The 18,421-nt window shown below is 39.4% G+C and overlaps 1 protein-coding gene across 3 annotated transcripts; it reads left to right on the forward strand.

Annotated features, from left to right (window-relative positions):
* The first annotated feature begins 477 nt into the window (after positions 1-477).
* Positions 478-18,208, forward strand: cert1 (ceramide transporter 1). Of its 3 annotated transcripts, none has more exons than XM_026320760.2 (18): positions 478-1,172; positions 1,329-1,463; positions 3,682-3,798; positions 9,158-9,265; positions 9,447-9,585; positions 10,135-10,221; positions 10,381-10,538; positions 12,608-12,700; positions 12,815-12,901; positions 13,133-13,225; positions 13,564-13,641; positions 14,122-14,217; positions 14,501-14,633; positions 14,715-14,785; positions 14,869-14,997; positions 15,352-15,481; positions 16,301-16,438; positions 16,597-18,208. In XM_026320760.2, exons 1-17 carry the CDS (start codon positions 1,083-1,085, stop codon positions 16,426-16,428), a joined length of 1,872 nt encoding a protein of 623 aa, XP_026176545.1. In that variant the 5' UTR covers positions 478-1,082; the 3' UTR covers positions 16,429-16,438; positions 16,597-18,208. The 3 variants fall into 3 exon arrangements, with proteins under 3 accessions (XP_026176545.1, XP_026176546.1, XP_026176547.1); XM_026320761.2 differs by having other exon boundaries at positions 480-1,172; positions 10,138-10,221; XM_026320762.2 differs by lacking the exon at positions 13,564-13,641 and having other exon boundaries at positions 481-1,172.
* Positions 18,209-18,421: the final 213 nt, after the last annotated feature.

The raw sequence follows: 18,421 nt of genomic DNA on the forward strand, positions 1-18,421 counted from the left end.
TTATCAGGGCACAAAAATATTGTGAAATGTAACCAGTTTTAAAGCATATCGATCGAGGAATATACAGAAAGTCAACCCAGTCTGACTCCTACAGAGAATATAGATAATTAAAACTGGACTCCTGGATCAATTCAGCCTGGATCACTATAGATGAAATTACAATAAAAACAAAACAATTACACACGCATTAAAATACAAGTCAAGTTAGTCAAAATAAAACGACTGTTTCCTGTGCACGCTTTAAACTCATGCCAGTAAATGTTGAATAAAATTGCTGAAGCTAAATATCTTTAGCTATATATATTTACGAGACAGGCTGTGACCAATTAAAATAACATTGATAGTAGTGTGAAACTGGTTTCATTGGGGTCTGTACCGGCCTGCGATCACGATATGGAAAAGATATAGCTTTTAATTTGAATGCGCGTACATTTACCTTCCGGTGTGACGGTAATGGCGGGAGCCTGACGCAGGTACACAGTGAAGCGTGGCTGGAGCTCCGCCCCGACCCGACCGAAGACGAGCTAGTCCGTCTCCGCTGTTGCTAACTAAACTGCGGAACTACAGCGGCGTTACAGTCCGTTGCTCGTCATTTGTCGAGTCAACTTAAGATACGGCGACAGCACGAAAGGCCTCCCCTACCGAGCGGTCTTTTCAGCTGCGTGTCGATTGCGGCTAAGGCAGCTAACGACACCGGTGAGAAGTTGCTGGTTAAGTTTGTGTTAGCTAGTTGCGTCGTTTGACAGCTAACGCTAACTAGCTAGTCTCATTCGTATTCGACGTCAGTTTCAAAACAAAGCCCGCAAAACCGAGAAGTTGAGACTCGGCTGTCAGCTCCACTATGCCTTGCTACAAGAAAAACTAGCCTGGTTCAGACCTGTCAGACGGCTGAAGATAAACGAAGCTGTCCAGCTGATGATTTATAGACTCAGTTAAAGCCTAATTTACGTATTTTTGCTGTTAAAGAAGCTGTCATCTGTTTGGCTGCGCTGACCTTTTTAAACTAATCCAGGAGCTGGCGTTAGGCTGCGTCTTTCCGTCGATAAAATCTGATCGAAGATTTCGGTGAAGCTTGGATTTAAATGTCCGAAAAGAGCTCCTCGTCCGGTTCGGATGACGATGTGGACCCAGAATCCGGACAGCCTGTGGAGTTCGGGGGCGTTCTAAGCAAGGTAAAGTTATGTGAACCACTTTGGATCCCAGACTGTTTTCGTGTTGCAGAAATAACTTCTGAGCACGTTGGGCTGCTTTGAATTAGTTTCTGCATGCACGTCATTTGAAAAGATGATGTGCTGCTGATTTGTCTTACTCTCCTCGTGTGTTTACAGTGGACAAATTATATACACGGATGGCAGGACCGATGGGTCGTGTTGAAAAACAATACTTTGAGCTACTACAAGTCGGAGGATGATCGGGAGTACGGCTGCAGGGGATCTCTGTGCCTCAGCAAGGCTGTGATCACAGTAAGTGTTTAGCAGAAGGAATATTCCTGCCCTGATGCACATATAGAAACTAACACCTGTTCAAGCTCTGAGAGAGTGAGGTCTCATAGCATCCTGTCTTTCCCTTTTATTAGCACGAAGTTGAGCTTTTTTCAGTCCATGTTCTCCAAAGTTACAAAGGTAAACATTAACTAGTAATGAAGCTGATAATAGGATTCAGACCTGTTTTAACAGACAGAGGCAACATTGCTATAGCAGTCATTCAAACACACTCTCATTCATGTTTCATCCTCCAGCCTGTTATTTTACAGGGTGCATGAAATTGATGTTCCCTATGGTTAAAATGTAAGATTTGTCCAACACTGTACAGTCTAGACTTATGTAGACCTCCTGTACGTGAGATAAGGTAAAATCCTGCACCCTGGTTAAACATTGACTTTTCTCTCTGAGCATAACGCCATCCAGTGCAGAGGCCAAAACAAATGGTTTTACTGTGATTTGTGCAATAGGATTATATGACTCGAAACTGGATTAAAACCACAACATATACAGTGTCATGTAACAGTGGTTATTTTAGTGTGCACTCCTGTGTTTGCACAGACTTTAAAGGATCACTACATGGTATTCAGTGTGTTTTGTAATTATGTTCTAGTAAGTTAACTAAGAGTGTACATAGTTTTAATATAATCACTAATAATTAGAGCAGTGTGACCCATACAGCCTCTTTTTATTGCTTCTCCGTTATTCCTAAATATATAAAGCCAGTGCTCTCTAAGGAGACTGTGGTATGAGGAGTCAGGAATGCAGAAACAAGCCTCTGCTTCTCTTCTTGCCTAACATCAGGCTGTTACACATTATGGAGCTGCAGACACATGCCAGACTGTCCTCACAGAAAAGCAAAATGTGCATGAAATGTTACTGTCTGTACATATATATATATCATAGGCCATAGGCCTTTTATCAGAATCTCCCATCATATCTATTTATTTATGTTTTTGTCAATTACAGTATTTGTATTTGTGCTAAATATAACCCTAATTAAAATGTAAACATGTATGCACACACTAGTATACTGACAGCTCATAGAAACGTGAGTTTTAAATATCTTTTGTGAACTACGACTATGAGTGTTTTACTGTTAACCTTGTCTTTCTAAACACTGGAGATCCCACAGTCCTGATCAAGGAAAAAAAAAAAAAAAGCCAGTTCAGCATTGATATACAGTAGTGCTTGCACAAGGGAAAAGAGAGTGTTGCAGGCAGATGAAAAAGGTATAAACTGGATTGTAAAAGCAGAGGTTTATGGGCCATATCTGAAATAGCAGAGTAAGATAGAGTGGAGTGGAGAAACCATGATACCACGGCTGGATGCTTTTGAAGTTGCAAGTTCACACCCCTCGATACAGTGAACATTTGCAACTGATTTTGGATGTTACACCTGCCTCTGTAATAGAAAGCATTTAAGGTTCAGGGAAAACCACTTACCCCTGTCAGCATGTCAGATATGCAACTTGTGAAATGTAACACCAGAATTATAGTTTTAAGACAGTGTTGCATAAAGGTTTGCATGCTGTTAGTCTGCATTCAGAGTTGGAGCATGTTGTTTTTAGTCAGTGGCAGCAAATTAACCAGCCACATGAATGTCATTCAGAAAATCTAATTAAACTTGGACAACATGAGATCATGTCAGCTGATAGAGCAGCTGTGGAGAAAACCAGGGTGGAGATCAAGTGTGTCTTATTTCTTGTTGGGAACCTTTGGATAGCAGATCTCAGCTGAGCGCAGTGGTCAAATTCCAGTCTCTGAGGAAATGGGGGGAATTCTTTGGTGCACGTGTTTAGGGGCTGGTCAGTGTTTGGAGCTAGGTGGTGTTGCATTGTGGAATCGGGGCGTGAAATAGTTGAAAGATTTGTCCCAGTAGTTGGAGGAAAGGTTATGATGACCTAGGTTCAATAGAAGACATGCTAGATATCTCTTTTTATTTTGCACAACACTATGGTTGTAAATGGTTGTGCCTGCAGACATAAGACATCAGTTTCTAATTAAAATTCCTGTTTATTGTGCAGCAGAGGTTTTTCTGACTGATTAAATCCATATGTGTTGAGAATTTGTCATCGCTAGTCGTCCAGTGTCATAAACAGAAGACTCTATAGTATTAATAGCAGGATTTCTCTCAACAATTTTATTGTTTTTGTCTTTGCCTAATAACTATTCATGAGTCATATTTTCTTTCTGTGCAGCCTCATGAATTTGACGAGTGTCGTTTTGACATCAGTGTGAATGACAGTGTTTGGTACCTCAGAGCTGAGGATCCTGAGCACAGACTCCAGTGGATTGAGTCCATCGAGCTGCACAAGGTGAGCACTGCACATTTCTCTTTCTTTATCAGAAATTTTCTGTGGGTTCTTGCTAGCGTCTCTTTACACCTTGGTTTGCTTACTATACAGACTTTCTTGTGATAAACCTATTGTCTACCTGCAAGCAATCATGTGTATTCTGCTGATAAATTAATGCTAGAGATGCTCAGTGTGCCTGAATCCCGTCCCTGTTGTGTGTAGGCATTTTTAAAAATTGTCTTTGATATATAAATTTTCTTATGCCATAATGTATCAGTCATATAATAAATATTTGGTTCTTTTTTTTTTTTGGCTTGCGTAATCATTGAAAACATTATTTTGCGTTATTCCATTTTTCAGGTTCAATTTTTGGTTAAAGCAGTTTTCAGAAACGGGGAGTTATCTGTTTTGTTTAGTGAGCTGGGTGGGGCAGAGCAGTGAACCACACACGCACTCATGCACACACACTTACGGCCCTTTACCCTGAGAATTTGAGGAATCTGAGGAGTGAGGTGTAGAGGTGGGGTATTCCCTGTCATCAGATACCAGGCAGCTGTTCACTCTGTATAGACGTCTGGTGAATGATGTATTGTTCACAGCAAAAGTTGTGTAAAGCAGGTTGAATATGTTGTCTTGGTTTACAGAAAAAGTGCTGTAGTACAGATAGTCAGTGTGTCAGATGTGTTTGTGTGTTTATATGTGCACTGTGAGGGTGTCATGTTAATAAGGGCCTTGTGTTAGGTTACCATCATGCTTAATCAGTGATGCATTGGGTTACTGTATTACATTACATTATTACACTTAAGGATTATGTCTTAAACATGCTGAGATAAAGTAGACCAGGCAAGGTTATATTTTCTAATCTTAAAATAAAATAAGGTGGAAACACTGAGACAAAGGCTGAAAAACACCACCACACACAGTTATTAAAAATAAGACAAAGAATCAGCTTTACTTCATTCTAGTTTTTATCAGGATATAAAACATAAACTAACTCACAGCACTGGCTATACTTGACTGAATTAGAAGTTCAGTTTGTATTATTATGTTACAAATATTTAACTAGTTAAATGTCTGTTTACTTTTAGTTCATACTGATTTGTTTATACGTTACAGAAAGTACATAACTTAGCAATCAGTGTCGTTTTACTTTGCACACATGAATGTGTTATCTTAATGTATTAAGTGAAATGGATAGCTATTATAGAATGTAATGGATAGTATTCTTCTTGATTGTGATTGCCACATTAAAAACAAGATAGCTGATAGACCACCCCTCTTGAAACAACAATCACTTTCCCACGAATTCTATTTAAAATGGTGCTGAGGATTAGTTTTATTAGTGCTGCTGGATTTTGGTGCTGCTGGCAACTGTGTGAGAGTGACCACAGGTCTCTAGTCCATTAACAGTGGTGTGAGAGTATTTCAGGGTTGCGTCTGGACTGTGACCTACAGTAACCTCAGCAGGTTTAGTGCAGTACTACCTGCACCATTGGTTTAGGTTAGTGTGTTGGTACTGCCCCAAACTGGACAAAGAAGGACTTGCATCCTGCAGTGTCCACCCTTTCCTGGTTTAATCTTTGTTATTGGACCTAAAAGAGCATGAACAAGTAGCCTTCCTCAGCACATTCTCACATGTTTATACTACATGTACCACTGTTCTGCAAATATATAACATTTGTAGTTCTTTTTTTTTATTACAGTAAGTAAGCATTACAGTAAGTGTTTATTGTAGTTTTGTTTAGTTCAACCTGCTCCAGTGAAGTTCTGGACAGTTAATTCAGGTCCAAACAATTTAAAACATTTATATTTATTTTTTTGTATCAGTTTTAAACAAGCATTTTTGGCTCAATCTGGGTTTATCTCCATGTCTATCCGTTGGGTAAATTCTCTTTTATCAGTTCTTCAGAAGTCTCCTTTAATGGTTAAAAATGGGTGCACCGGGGTACAGAGTGAGAAAAAAGAAAGAACAAATCACTCTACTTGCACTAATGTTTTAAATGTGAGGAGGATGTGAGAAACACAGATAATCTGTGTTTTGCATATTTGACCTTGAAGAGGTCTCTGGGAAAGAGTATCAGTAAAATTCTCCTAGACCTAAATGTTACCTAACTTTGTGAGTGAAAACAACGTTTGCTTTATTTTTCTTCTAAATGTGCTTTAATATGTGTTGAACAAGCCCCGATTGCAGCTTTTAAATGGCTCTTAAGAGATACTTTGCAACCATAATTTGTATACACATATTGCTAAATGAGGCTGTTATTGTTCAGTGGGCAAAGTAGTTTTTCTGCAGGTCCATTTGTGTTTTTGTGTGTGGGTGTGTCATGTGGGTGGTGGGAACTTGTTCTAAATGTAGGGAAGTGCAGCTCTTGATGAATAATACATTTTTTAATCACTCATTCTTACAGCATCAAAAATCAGGATTGTATGAGGCTGGCTGTTGTGTTTTGTCAGATTTAGAGGTGTGATATTGGAGGGAATGGTGAAATCCCCCTTTATTTTTTTTAGAAGCTTTCCACAACTCCTTCAGGGCTGTTGTTGGCACAGTCTGAAAACTATTGGCTGAGATCAGGCTTCACAAAGTGACATCAGCAGATCAGGATAAGACGGATGAAAGGAGAGCAAAGTGAAAGAACCAGACAAATGTTGCTCTCTGCCTCCCACCCCCTGTCTTCCTCTCTGTCATGATGTACCTGATACATGCTGCTTCACTCGCCCACCCATTTGGTATTTTAGTGGTTTATTGCACAAACAGCTCTGGACAGCTCCCATCTCCCTCTCACGTTCTATCTCCCTCTCTCTCTTTCTTTCTCTAATGCATGCACTCATCATTTTTACCCCTCTCTCACTGTCTCTCCTCTATGCAAACTCACACAGTCACAGTTGCTTGCTAAGTGATGGATGCTGGCCATTATGATGGACAAGACAAAAAGGTTTCACATATTCGGGTGTGTGGTCTGTTGATATATATATATATACGCAGTACGAGTGGAGTGCATGTACGTGTGTTTTTGAGTTCATGAGTGTGTCTGCAGAGGAAGAGACTGAAAGCAGACGTGCTTCGCACTGCCAGGGAATTGCAATACTCCTCTAATTTGGCTCAGTCCTTCACTTCTACTTCACGGAGCATCGGATGTCTGCCTCTCCTCTATGTGCTACCGAGCCAAAGACTGATTTCTCCTATCTTTCCTTTTCCTCTCTTGTCGCTGCTTTCTTTTGCTAGATGAGATAAGCTGAACCTGTATGGCTTTTCGTCACTACCACCTCCTCTGCTCCTCTTTTGTTCCTCAATGAGGTGTGTCCAGGGAAACGGGAATACTGGATTAAAGCCTCTGAATTTTCAGAACATTGGGAGTGTTTGGGGAGAGTCTGGGCCATGCTGGGGCCAGCAAACCGCCGGGACTGCACCAGTATCCTGCTCTGCTTTGGCTGCTGGAATGGCCGAATGGTGGGCTTATAGCATGCTGGTATGCTGCTTGCTCACTGTCACTATCACTGAAGTCTTTATTTAGTATGCCTGAGTCATGACATAAATGATGAATGCACATGGCTTGTCTTTGCCTTTCTCCATACGGTGCATAAATTCTAATTTTCTGTTTGCTTGCATGCTATTTTTCACTGTCACAAAGTCACTTTCTTTTAATAAAGCTTGTATTTATGTGCTAGATGCCAAACTTTTAATGAGAGGTAATTTCTTAAGCAGCAATATGCTCAGATGTGTAGAAGTACTGACCAGTGGTTGCTATGGCCAGGTACACTATCCTAGTACCACCACAAACCTGTGGGCACAAGATGCCATTTCATACGCTGTGTGTGAGTGGGTGGTTAGTTTGCATGGTTATGTCATGCGGCTGACCAGACATCGCAGTCTCTGGCTTTATCACAGGTGGTTTTCATTGCAGTGCATTGCTTTGCCTCTTTCCTGCTTGTCTCTGCCCAAAGTAGGAGTAGAGTAATGACGATATTAGTAACCTATGGATTATCTCAGTCAGGTCAAAGAAATAAACTATAGTCAACCAGGTCCAGTTTAACAGATTTAAGACCAGCTTGTAGTCAGTAGTCATCTTGTGTTAAATGTTTCTTTGCCCACGTCACTACCTCAGCCATGTCAATAGGTCAATAAGTAGAAAAGGTAATACTTTTGTTGTGTGTGTGTGTGTTTAGAGCCTGGTTTGCTGTAGCAAGAAACATACTGTAGAGTGCACAGATACACAGATGATGATATAGTTTAAGTCAGTGGACGCAGGTGTCCAAATTGCAGTCAGCTGTTCCAGGTGCTTTATTGTTTATAACTGAAAAAGGTCTTTTTTTTCCCTGTATTTAGCTGCACTAATGTGACAAGCCAAAGTCCAGGATGACACTGAGTAGTGTCTTGTTTTTGAAATTTAAACCACTTCAAGTCTGGGCTTCTCTTATGTGCTGTATCTCAAGATATTGTCAGACTTTACACAGTAAAACTACAAATTTTTTATTTAGTAGAGTTGTAATGACCCCCTGTTTATTGGATTTTTTTTTCCTTATGTGTGGTTTTTCATTTTGGTTCTAATTCATACATTATTATTTGATACTTGATACTACACTTGTTATGCAATCATTAAATGTGTCATGTTAAGCTCAATATTACAACACTCCCTTTAAAAGCAAACATGGAGTTTTTAGTTTTTTTGTTTAATAGTGAAACTACCTACAGCAGAGCTCATTATCTGCATGTAATATTAGGTCGTGACTTTGCTGTCTGTCTAATGCGGGAGGCATGGAACAAACAGGTATATTTTGCTTTGGTGCGGTTTACTGGGTGTGCATGCAAATGTGTCTAACAATGTTTGCCAGGCGTCACCCAGTTGTAAGCTGGCTGTTAACTGCAACAACTGCAATGACTGCCACTCCCTGCTGCCTGGTCATAGGTCTGTTTTATAATGTCACAAGAGACAGCACACTGTATTGTACATCCTAATACACTTTATTCCTCCAGAAAGTCTCAGTCAGGCCTAGGTCTCTCCACTTTGTTATACTGTGAAATTGATTTCACTGTTTCTGGTATCAGGCTACTGGCTATCAGGCTACTATGTGTCTGTTTGTCAGCACCAGTCCCACTTAGAAAATGTAGATGTAGGCCCTTCTCTCATCCAGCTCAGTATTGGTCAGTGCTGCTGGAATTGATCTTTCTGTTTCTCTTTCTATCTCTGTCTAGTTTTGAACAGCAGATGCTCTTATTATATTGCAGATTGTTTAATGTATTTTGTGCACTTATTGATCTTCTGCTCACTCCCCTTCGCTTCTCTGTTCTCCACACATCTTCTATTTCCCTCTGTCTTCACGTCTTCTGCATCATACTCACACCTTCCTTCATTCCGTCTTTGTCCCTTATTTGTTGTTGCAGGCCGAGTCTGGTTATGGTTCAGAAACCAGTCTGAGGCGCCATGGTTCCATGCTGTCGCTCACCTCCGCAGCCAGTGCCTTGTCTGCCACATCAACATCCTCATTCAAGGTAAAAAGAGGGTCTGAACGTGTTGCAAGGCATGTTAGCAGATCATGCTAAATATGCAATAGCAAAACAATTGATGTTGTATTTCAGAGGCCATCCAGATCATTAACCTTATGAAAACAATCTTTTTTCTGGTATTTTGCGAGTTTCTTTGTTTGCATCTCTTTGATTTTTCTCTGCTCAGAAGGGCCACAGGTTGCGTGAGAAGCTAGCAGAAATGGAAACATTCCGGGATATTCTGTGCCGACAAGTGGACACCCTGCAAAAATACTTTGATTCATGTGCTGATGCTGTCTCCAAAGATGAATTTCAGAGAGACAGAGGTAACCTGTGTCATTATTACACTATTATGAAGCTGATATAGTCTCAAGAGATTTAAATGGATTGTTTTTTTTGTTTTGTTTTTTTTGTTCTGTTTTAATTATGTTTGGATCTGATTTGTTGACATGGCAAGAAGGTACAGTATTAGTCATGTTTACTGAAAGAAGAAAACGTTGGTTCATAGAGTATTAAAGCTGCAAAAGATTGGTTGGTAAGACTGAAAAAAAATCAATATGCACTCACAGGGCACTTTGTGGGTTGTTTAATCTCTGAGGGAAAACCCCTTTATAGCCTTCAAAAGTGCTTTCTTATTGAAGTTACTCTTTAGGTTAAATGAACATGTAGTTTAACGTTTTTGGTTAAATCATCAACACTAAAGAAAAGGGAAAACTGACTCAGCACAAGTGAATCTGGAAGTGCAAATGCTTACTAAGCCCTTTCATTAAAAACTATAGTCTATTATCTATAGTTTTTTATATAAATAAATAAGTGTGCTTAACAGAACAGCAAAATAGTTGATGGATCTAAGATAAGTGTTATTTTCTCACCAGTAGTAGAGGAGGACGAAGATGATTTTCTTACCACCACAAGACCTGATGTTGAATATAGTCACAACAACAATGGCAGCAAAGAGAAATGTGAGTTTACCTGCAGATGCTTCTGCTTGATTTGAAAATGTTTGTGGGAAAAAAAATCATTTTGGTTTCTCAGTTCACTTTGCATGTAAAGCTACAAATTTCAAGTCATCCAGCAGCTGTTCCATTAGGTTTATTATTTTGTATGTGTGTCTGCACCAGTGTTTTCCCCTGCCAGTCCTAAAGGTATGAATGGGATTGACTTTAAGGGTGAGGCCATCACCTTCAAAGCTACCACAGCAGGCATCCTCTCTACCTTGTCCCACTGCATCGAACTGATGGTCAAACGAGAGGAGAGCTGGCAGAAGAGACTGGACAAGGTACAGTCTTGCTCTGCACACAATGAGTCACAATGTGTGAGGTGTCATGTGAATAATAAGCAGTTTGGTTCTGCTGACACAGCCACTGCTGTGTGGAAGTGTCACAGGCTGAGGCGTTAATAGTTGCCTTCTATTCTCTTTAGATCTAAACAAGAGTTTGGTGTTTTGGGATCTGTTTTTGGCTGATGAGGTTGTGGTGCAACACTGATGTCCAAATATTTAGCCATGATTGTCTTCAGGTATTCATGTTGATAGGAAAATTAAAAAGGTACAGTGGGTGTTTTGGAAAAACTAGGAGATGATTTAATGGAGTTGGCTCTGTAAAATACACCCACTGTATTAATTAAAGGTGCATGCAATGTGTAAAATGTGAATGATTTCGTGGCATCTAGTAATGAGATCGCAGAATGCAACTTTTCTGCATTTCCAGGATTGAGGAAGGGCACGGTAGTCGTCACCTTTAAAACAGTCATGATTTCCTGTCTAGAGTCAGTATTTGGTTTGTCCGTCTTAGGCTTTTTTGAAAAACACAGCCGTGCAACATAGCTGCCTCCATGAAAGGAGAACCGCTCCATAAGTAAATATAAAAAGTTTATTCTAAAGTTAAGAAAATTTAATGGTTGAGATTCTCCAGTGATTACACACTGACAACATATTTAGCAATACTATATTCAATTTCTGCTAATAGATCACTCTAAATATTACACACTGAAAAAGCTGTTTGAATGAACAGGTTCGACCAGCCTCAGTTCTTCAGGATGTAGTTCAGATCTCCTTTAGTAGTGTTAAAAAAGACATTGTGTGCTTTGTCTGCATTGACAAAAGTACTCAAAGTGTGTAGGCCAGATGAAAAACCGTTAGTATTACTGGATATGAATAAAATATGAATGTACAAGTCTTAGTCAAATAGGCAGACCTGCTCACACAAATGTATCTGTTTCCCATAATGAACTTTAACTCCATTATTATTTGATCATTTGTTTTTCACGATTGATTGGAGTTCCCATAACACACTTTCATTTATTGATTTTGCTTTTTGTACAGAGCGGTCTGTGTCTGTAAAGGTATGTGCTTTAGAGCTCCTATGACATTGATCAGTTGTTGCCAAACCAGTTTGTGTTTTTTTTTTTTCTTCTGTGTGTAAAGGCATGCTGCCCAACCCTAAAACTTACAAAAGCCTGGAAGTGTTTCCAGTCAGTTGGACTGCTGGAGCGAAACTATCTCAGCCTTATCTGTGTTTGGTTATGTGTGTTTAGCTGCTGATGTGGAGTAGGAAATAGAAATAGTTTTAGAGCACACACTGCAAAGAACAAGAAAGACCTCGTCAGACTTGTACAGAGAGAGAATTAGAAAATGACTGCTCAGACTTCATTGTGGAGTTTGTGGAATCCTCCGCGACCAAAGCTGATCAGACCAAACCAGGCCCAAGGATGGCTTCCTCTACAAACCTGCAGCCTCTTATTCATAGTAGGTCTCTGTCTAGTGGTTACATAGAGTAGAAACAGGATCACCCCTGTTTCTTCTGTACGTCCACACCTTCCTTTCGTTTGGTTTCCTGGCTCTTTCTGTCATGTTTTAAAGTATTTTTCTGGAAAGCACAATTGCTTCCATTTACCTGCTTTATCCTGCTGCACTGTGGACAGATTGTCTGAGATGTGAGCTACTTTTTGCACCAAGTTGTTGAGTAATTTCTTTAGAACTAAGTCTACCTAGCACATTTTACTGAATTTGGATTCATTTTCTCTTACAGATAGCAAATATTGCCAAATTGTTGCTTTGCTGTTAAATAATAGATGGTGCAAATATGACACAGCCTCTCTTTAGCAGCCGTTTGTTTCAAGGTCCTTTGTGACAGGGTATGAGAAATCATGTAAAACCTGTTTGCATGTATACATTTTATGCAATACAATAAATGCAATTTATGTGGTGGGTTTGTCTGACATGCAGACCTCCACACCATCCCACCCAACCCCCACTTTTTTTTTTCAGGCTCTCCTCTGTTTTCTGATTCTGTAACACAAAATCTTATTTATTTAATCAGCAACAAACTCTTTTCTCTGTGTGTGCAGGAGCTGGAGAAGAGGAGGAGGGTAGAAGATGCCTACAGGTCTGCTGTGCATGAACTAAAGAAAAAGTCACACTATGGAGGCCCAGACTACGAGGCAAGATGAAAGTAGACAAATGGATTAAAAACAGTTAGATAAACCACAACAAAATGATTTCTTGACATTCTGCAACTCTAAATCTGACAACGCTTTTTTGTTGCATCTTCACAGGAAGGGCCCAACAGTCTCATCAATGAAGATGAGTTCTTTGATGCAGTGGAAGCGGCTCTGGACAGACAAGACAAGATGGAGGAGCAGGTGTGATGAAGACCTACTGTACATTTTCTCTTATTTTTCTCATTTTCTATTTCTGATTGTCTGTCTAGAAGCATAGAGAATCTCTTGTTCCTCTCTTCCTCATCTGTCTCATTCTTCCTGTGGGAAAATCATTTAAGCACAGTTACATACATAATATACAGAGATGTTGCCTTTTAAATGTTAAATGTGTATCTTACTAATCTACCTAACCTCTTCTTTGTGTTCCTTTAGTGCCAGTCAGAGAAAGTCAGAATACCTCGGATAACTCCGGTTCCTTCTGGAGACATCTTCTCCACCATTGGTACACACAGATTTGCCAAAAAGGTGCTCAATACGTTCTTTATCTTCTCTTCAACATTTCCATTTGAATTTCTTAAGGCCACAAACTGCATCTCTTTACAATTTATGTGTCCAGTCAAGTTACAACCAGTTTTTTTATTACATGTTCACATAATGTGTCCAAGCTTCATCTGTTTCTATTCACAGAGAATTGGTTTGTGCTTATTGCAGTTACTTTGAGAGCTTACTGTACTGTACATAACCTTTTCATATGAAAATGCTGCTTGAGCAGGTTGTGACTGTGTGCTTTGGCCTGCTGCAGCGGTGCCTCTTTCAGCTTTTTTCCTTATTTCTTTCTTCCAAACCCTCTTTCTGCTGTACAGCCTCATAGCCATTCCTCTTCCCTGTCCTCCGTTGAGCTAGTCAGTGCTTCAGATGACATTCACAGATTCAGTGCCCAGGTATTGTATTTAGTCAAGAGTGCGCCTGCATTTGAAAATACTGACTTTTCACCGCAGTCAGAGAGAGCATGAACAAAGAGCATGAGAGCATGTCTACTAACCAATCCTACTAGGATTTCACAAACGTGTGTTGTTGTTTTTTTTTTTTGTTTGTTTTGTTTTGTTTTTGTGCTTTGTGTAGTATGTTGTGCATTTTCACATCAAGCACTTTATTGTAATATGTGATGCACTAAGGCAAATAAAACTGGAAGAATGTGAATATTCTGGAATGGCTGACAGGCTGTCAGCATTAAGTGTAATGCTGCAAGCCTGGGATTTGATGAAACCTCTTTGTGTGTGTATTGATTGTCCAAGACTATAAATCATTAGACTTGACTGTAAGATCCCTAATACAGTATATTTCATTTCAACGCATGGCATCAAGTAGGCAGGTAAAGAACGGTAAAGCGTGAATTTAATCAGTATCTGTCTGTCTCTTAGGTGGAAGAAATGGTGCAGAATCATATGACTTACTCTCTTCAGGATGTGGGTGGAGATGCCAACTGGCAGCTGGTAATAGAAGAAGGTGAGATGAAGGTGAGTACAGAGGAGTGGCTGCTTATGAAATCATTTCGCTTCGTTGACATCCCTGATTATTTAAGGCCCATTTACTGTTTAATAGATCCTGTGGTTGTAACAGTGTTTGATAGCTCGGAAACAGAGAAAATCTCTAAACTTTTTAAACTATTCATGTTATAAGCCAAAATGTCCCTTGTTCTTAAGTTTTTAAACTGGAAAATTAGGCTCAGTTATCAGTTGGTAGAATTAAAAGTATGATTTATTAAATGTTTAGGGAGGAACTAATTTTGTTCTGTCTCAGGTGTACAGGAGAGAAGTGGAGGAGAACGGCATTGTGCTGGATCCTCTCAAAGCAACACATGCCGTAAAGGAGGTGACAGGTCATGAGGTCTGCCGCTACTTTTGGGATACAGCTGTCCGAATGGACTGGGAGAGTAAGTTTACTGTTTCAGAAATCGCCATCATATCAACACAGTTTGACGTTCTCTGACCATAATAAATTCTTCCTTCCTCAGCGACCATTGAAAATTTCAACGTTGTGGAAACACTTTCCGATAATGCCATCATTGTTTACCAGACACACAAGGTAAATTGACCACATGGCAGTTTTAGACATTGCCAAAAAGTTGCTTATTGGATTACCAAACAAACTGTCTGGTTGTGTTCCAGAGAGTCTGGCCTGCCTCTCAGAGGGACGTACTCTATCTGTCAGCCATCAGGAAGGTCCTGGCAACAAACGAAAATGATCCAGATACATGGCTAGTCTGCAACTTTTCTGTGGACCACGAAAATGCCCCTGTAAGATTTCCTGCATCACCCCTATTCTTATCATGCTCTATAGCAAGTGAGCATTTAGTGAGCTGTAAACTATTCAGAGAATACACTGTTTGGCCTGTTTTTTAATATTTATCTTATTATTTATTTATTTTAATGACATTTTACCAATACATGAGATATCTAAGTAGTGTGACCAAAAATGCATTTGAGTAACTGTACTGATAAATATCCCTCAGTCAGGCAAGGCTCTGTTGTAAACGTAATTGAAGGAGCAAATAGTTTTAGACATCATAACCCGAATTGCTCTGTGAAATCATCTCAAGTGAAATTTTGTTCTGGGAATTATTTGCATTTACATTTTTGTTTCACTTTCAGCCCACAAACCGCTGTGTTCGTGCCAAAATCAATGTTGCCATGATCTGCCAAACACTGGTCAGCCCTCCAGAAGGTGACAAAGAGATCAGCAGGGAAAACATCCTTTGTAAAATCACCTACGTTGCTAATGGTAAGTTTTCCAGCGTCAGTGCACATGTCAAGAGCAGGCTGCTGAACAAAGCCTTTCTATCATCAGAATTACCTAACTATAAGCTGCTTTATATTAACATCAAGCCTACTGACAGCAGAAGAGTTAAACTGAGTCCTAATCTTAAATCAGTTTGGGTCAGACCCACTAAATTTTCTAGACTACAGATGAGAATTTAAAAAAAGCATAGTCAGGCTAATGCATTGGCAAATTGTCTTTGTTAATAAAAGAAAGTAATATGTAATGTTATCTAGAGCTCAACTCACATTTCCTAGATGTGTAGCTATGTAAATTCTTAGTCTTTGTTTAAACCATCTAAAGGGGCCTGTTTTTTATGTATTTTTTTAAATTATTACTGTGAATAACACATCTGATGTCCACATACTACTAAGTTCTTATTGTTTAACTTAAGCTATTACTCAAATAATTCAGAAAATCCTCATGTCAGCCAGTGCAGAATGATCTTTGCACAGCTTTAATTAGCATAAGAGCTTGATGGTCTGCATGCTTGTCTTAGAAATATCAGACCAAAATTGCACAACTTCTTCCCTTCCCCAGTTCCCTGTAGATGAGATTGTGACATAAAGCTGTGCTGCAGAAGGAATCCTGAGCCTTTTTATTGGCACGACACAAGAGTACATATGAATAAGTAATGATTACATAATCATTTCTCATTAAGAGGGAAACCTAGACCTCTGTCTGTGTACTCAATCTTTACAACGTTGGTTTATGATTAATCGTAATATACCACGTTAACACGTACACACAGTTTCCTGATAACTTTCCTCTGTGTGGTTGCAGTTAACCCAGGAGGTTGGGCTCCAGCCTCGGTCCTCAGAGCCGTGGCCAAGAGAGAGTACCCAAAGTTTCTCAGACGCTTCACGTCTTATGTCCAAGAGAAAACTGCTGGGAAGCCAATCCTCTTCTGAGCACAAAAAGGTAACCAGAACATGACTTACACTGTCTGTGGATGGGATATCTCCTGTATGGTTCTCACAATACAACTCTGAACCATGGAAAAAGTCAGCAGATGAACAGAATCCACTATTATTGTTTGTCATTTCTGGGATGTTGACTTTTAATCCTTTTTGTTTTAGGTTTGTACAGGGCCAAGGTTCTGTTTGTTCGGCGTCTAACAGGCTCTCAGCTACATGACCCATTCAGTGTAATTTAGTTTTCAAACATGTAAGACACCATATCATCCAGGACGTCCCACAGGACACTTGGAGAGGAGACAGGTTTTATGGCTTTCCACCATCAGTGGTTGTCATGTCAGCTACATAATAATGGCCTAATACCATCTGTAGGTCATGAGTACATTGGTCTGTAAATTCAAGTGGTTTTTGATTTGGAGTTACCAGCTATTTGCTTTTTTTTTGTAAATTGTTTTGTACATTTGTTATGATTACATACTTCTTGACTTTTTGGGTTTGCTATAATTACTAGTATTACAGCTACTTGTTTTGCTGCTGCTAAAGTAACTACCACGAGAGAGGACAGTAGATAATGACAGGATAAGCACTGATGAGGTCTGGTACAGTTTCTCCTCTTTCTTGCCTTCTCCTGTCCCTCTAGTGATGACTCTGCAGTTTGATGGAGGGTCAGAACCTAAAGCTTTGAAATCTTTATATTTCTAGATTATTATAAAGCAGCTTTCAGAGCACCACTGACACAATGTGTTGTACAGAGAGACTAGACTATGTTTTCAGTTAGTTTACTAATGTGAGAAATGTGAATTGACTGTTAAACTCTTGAATTTGATGACTCTAATGGGCTGATAAAATCTGATGTGGGGGCGTAAAGAACATTGTGAAATCTAGTTAACCTACATTGGACAATAATTTTAATAATCAACAATTGGATGTCTTTGATGTAGTTGACTGCATAGATACTAAGTTGCGGTCTATTGTCACTGTGTATCTGTCTTCAGTCTTCATTTCACAGTCTATGACAGGTGTGTACAATTGACCAGCCATAGTGTCTGATAAGGTTCCTATCTTTCAGTGAGAGATGAGTAGATCCATTTCATCTATCCACCCTAGATTGTTTTTTTTTTAACCATTCATCAGTGTCAGGTTTGTGTATTAGTTGTGCTGCTATTGTGCAGAATAAGAAAGCTGTAAATTGTTGAGTAGGCAATGATGTACACCTTCACTCCCTGTCATACTCTAACAGTATATTTCACATGCCACACTACACTGCAGTGGGCTCCTGCCCTTTGACTGATAAACTATCCCCATTAATCCTTAAACACCAGGATGGCCCCTTAAAATCCTGGCTTTCTTTACTGTACAGCCACCACATGTGCATTTAACAACACTGACATGAAGTATGGAGTAAAGGGTCAGCATTTCACATCGTCTTACCTCAAACTTTCAAGTTTACTCTAGATTGTCTTTAATGCCATCAAAAGTTGGGAGTTTTGCAAGCAGTAGTTCTGCATGGTTAAAAATGTAACCATCATTGTTTTCAGTCCAAATGGTTAGAGGTTAGGAAAGACCTGGATAATTGTTTTACTGATGATTACAAGAGCTAGATCTACAAGCAGTGTCCACTGAAGAATGCATTTAGTGTTTTTAATTTTGATATTTTGTCAGTAATCTACACAGTTTGTACATTTCTAAGTTGTACATCAGAAGTGTTATTGTTTGCACTAAATGTAATGCAGTTTGACAATGTTCTGTAAATTAAAATTGTTACACAACCGAATTGTAAATGCACTGTTTTAGTTACACTACCGTGAAGCTACTACACACAGTAGTTATGCACAACCATAATGTTGAGACCAGTGAAAAGTACGACTTCTCAAGCTGCTAAACAAAAGGTAGACACTTAATTTTAGCTGTTTATTTATAGGAGTCTCTCTCCTCCATATATAAATATGCATTGTCTTTACATTCAGCGATTGAAAGTTTTTTTTTT

The sequence above is a fragment of the Mastacembelus armatus genome, chromosome 9 (assembly GCF_900324485.2).
Source record: "Mastacembelus armatus chromosome 9, fMasArm1.2, whole genome shotgun sequence".
NCBI lineage: Eukaryota > Metazoa > Chordata > Actinopteri > Synbranchiformes > Mastacembelidae > Mastacembelus > Mastacembelus armatus.

Excerpts from the sequence above, each read along its gene's own strand:
- cert1 (XM_026320760.2), top strand. The coding sequence starts at position 1,083 with ATGTCCGAAAAGAGCTCCTCGTCCGGTTCGGATGACGATGTGGACCCA. Across the intron at positions 1,173-1,328 it reads TCGGGGGCGTTCTAAGCAAG|TGGACAAATTATATACACGG; the intron begins GTAAAGTTATGT and ends GTGTGTTTACAG. Across the intron at positions 14,634-14,714 it reads TGTCCGAATGGACTGGGAGA|CGACCATTGAAAATTTCAAC; the intron begins GTAAGTTTACTG and ends TTCCTTCCTCAG.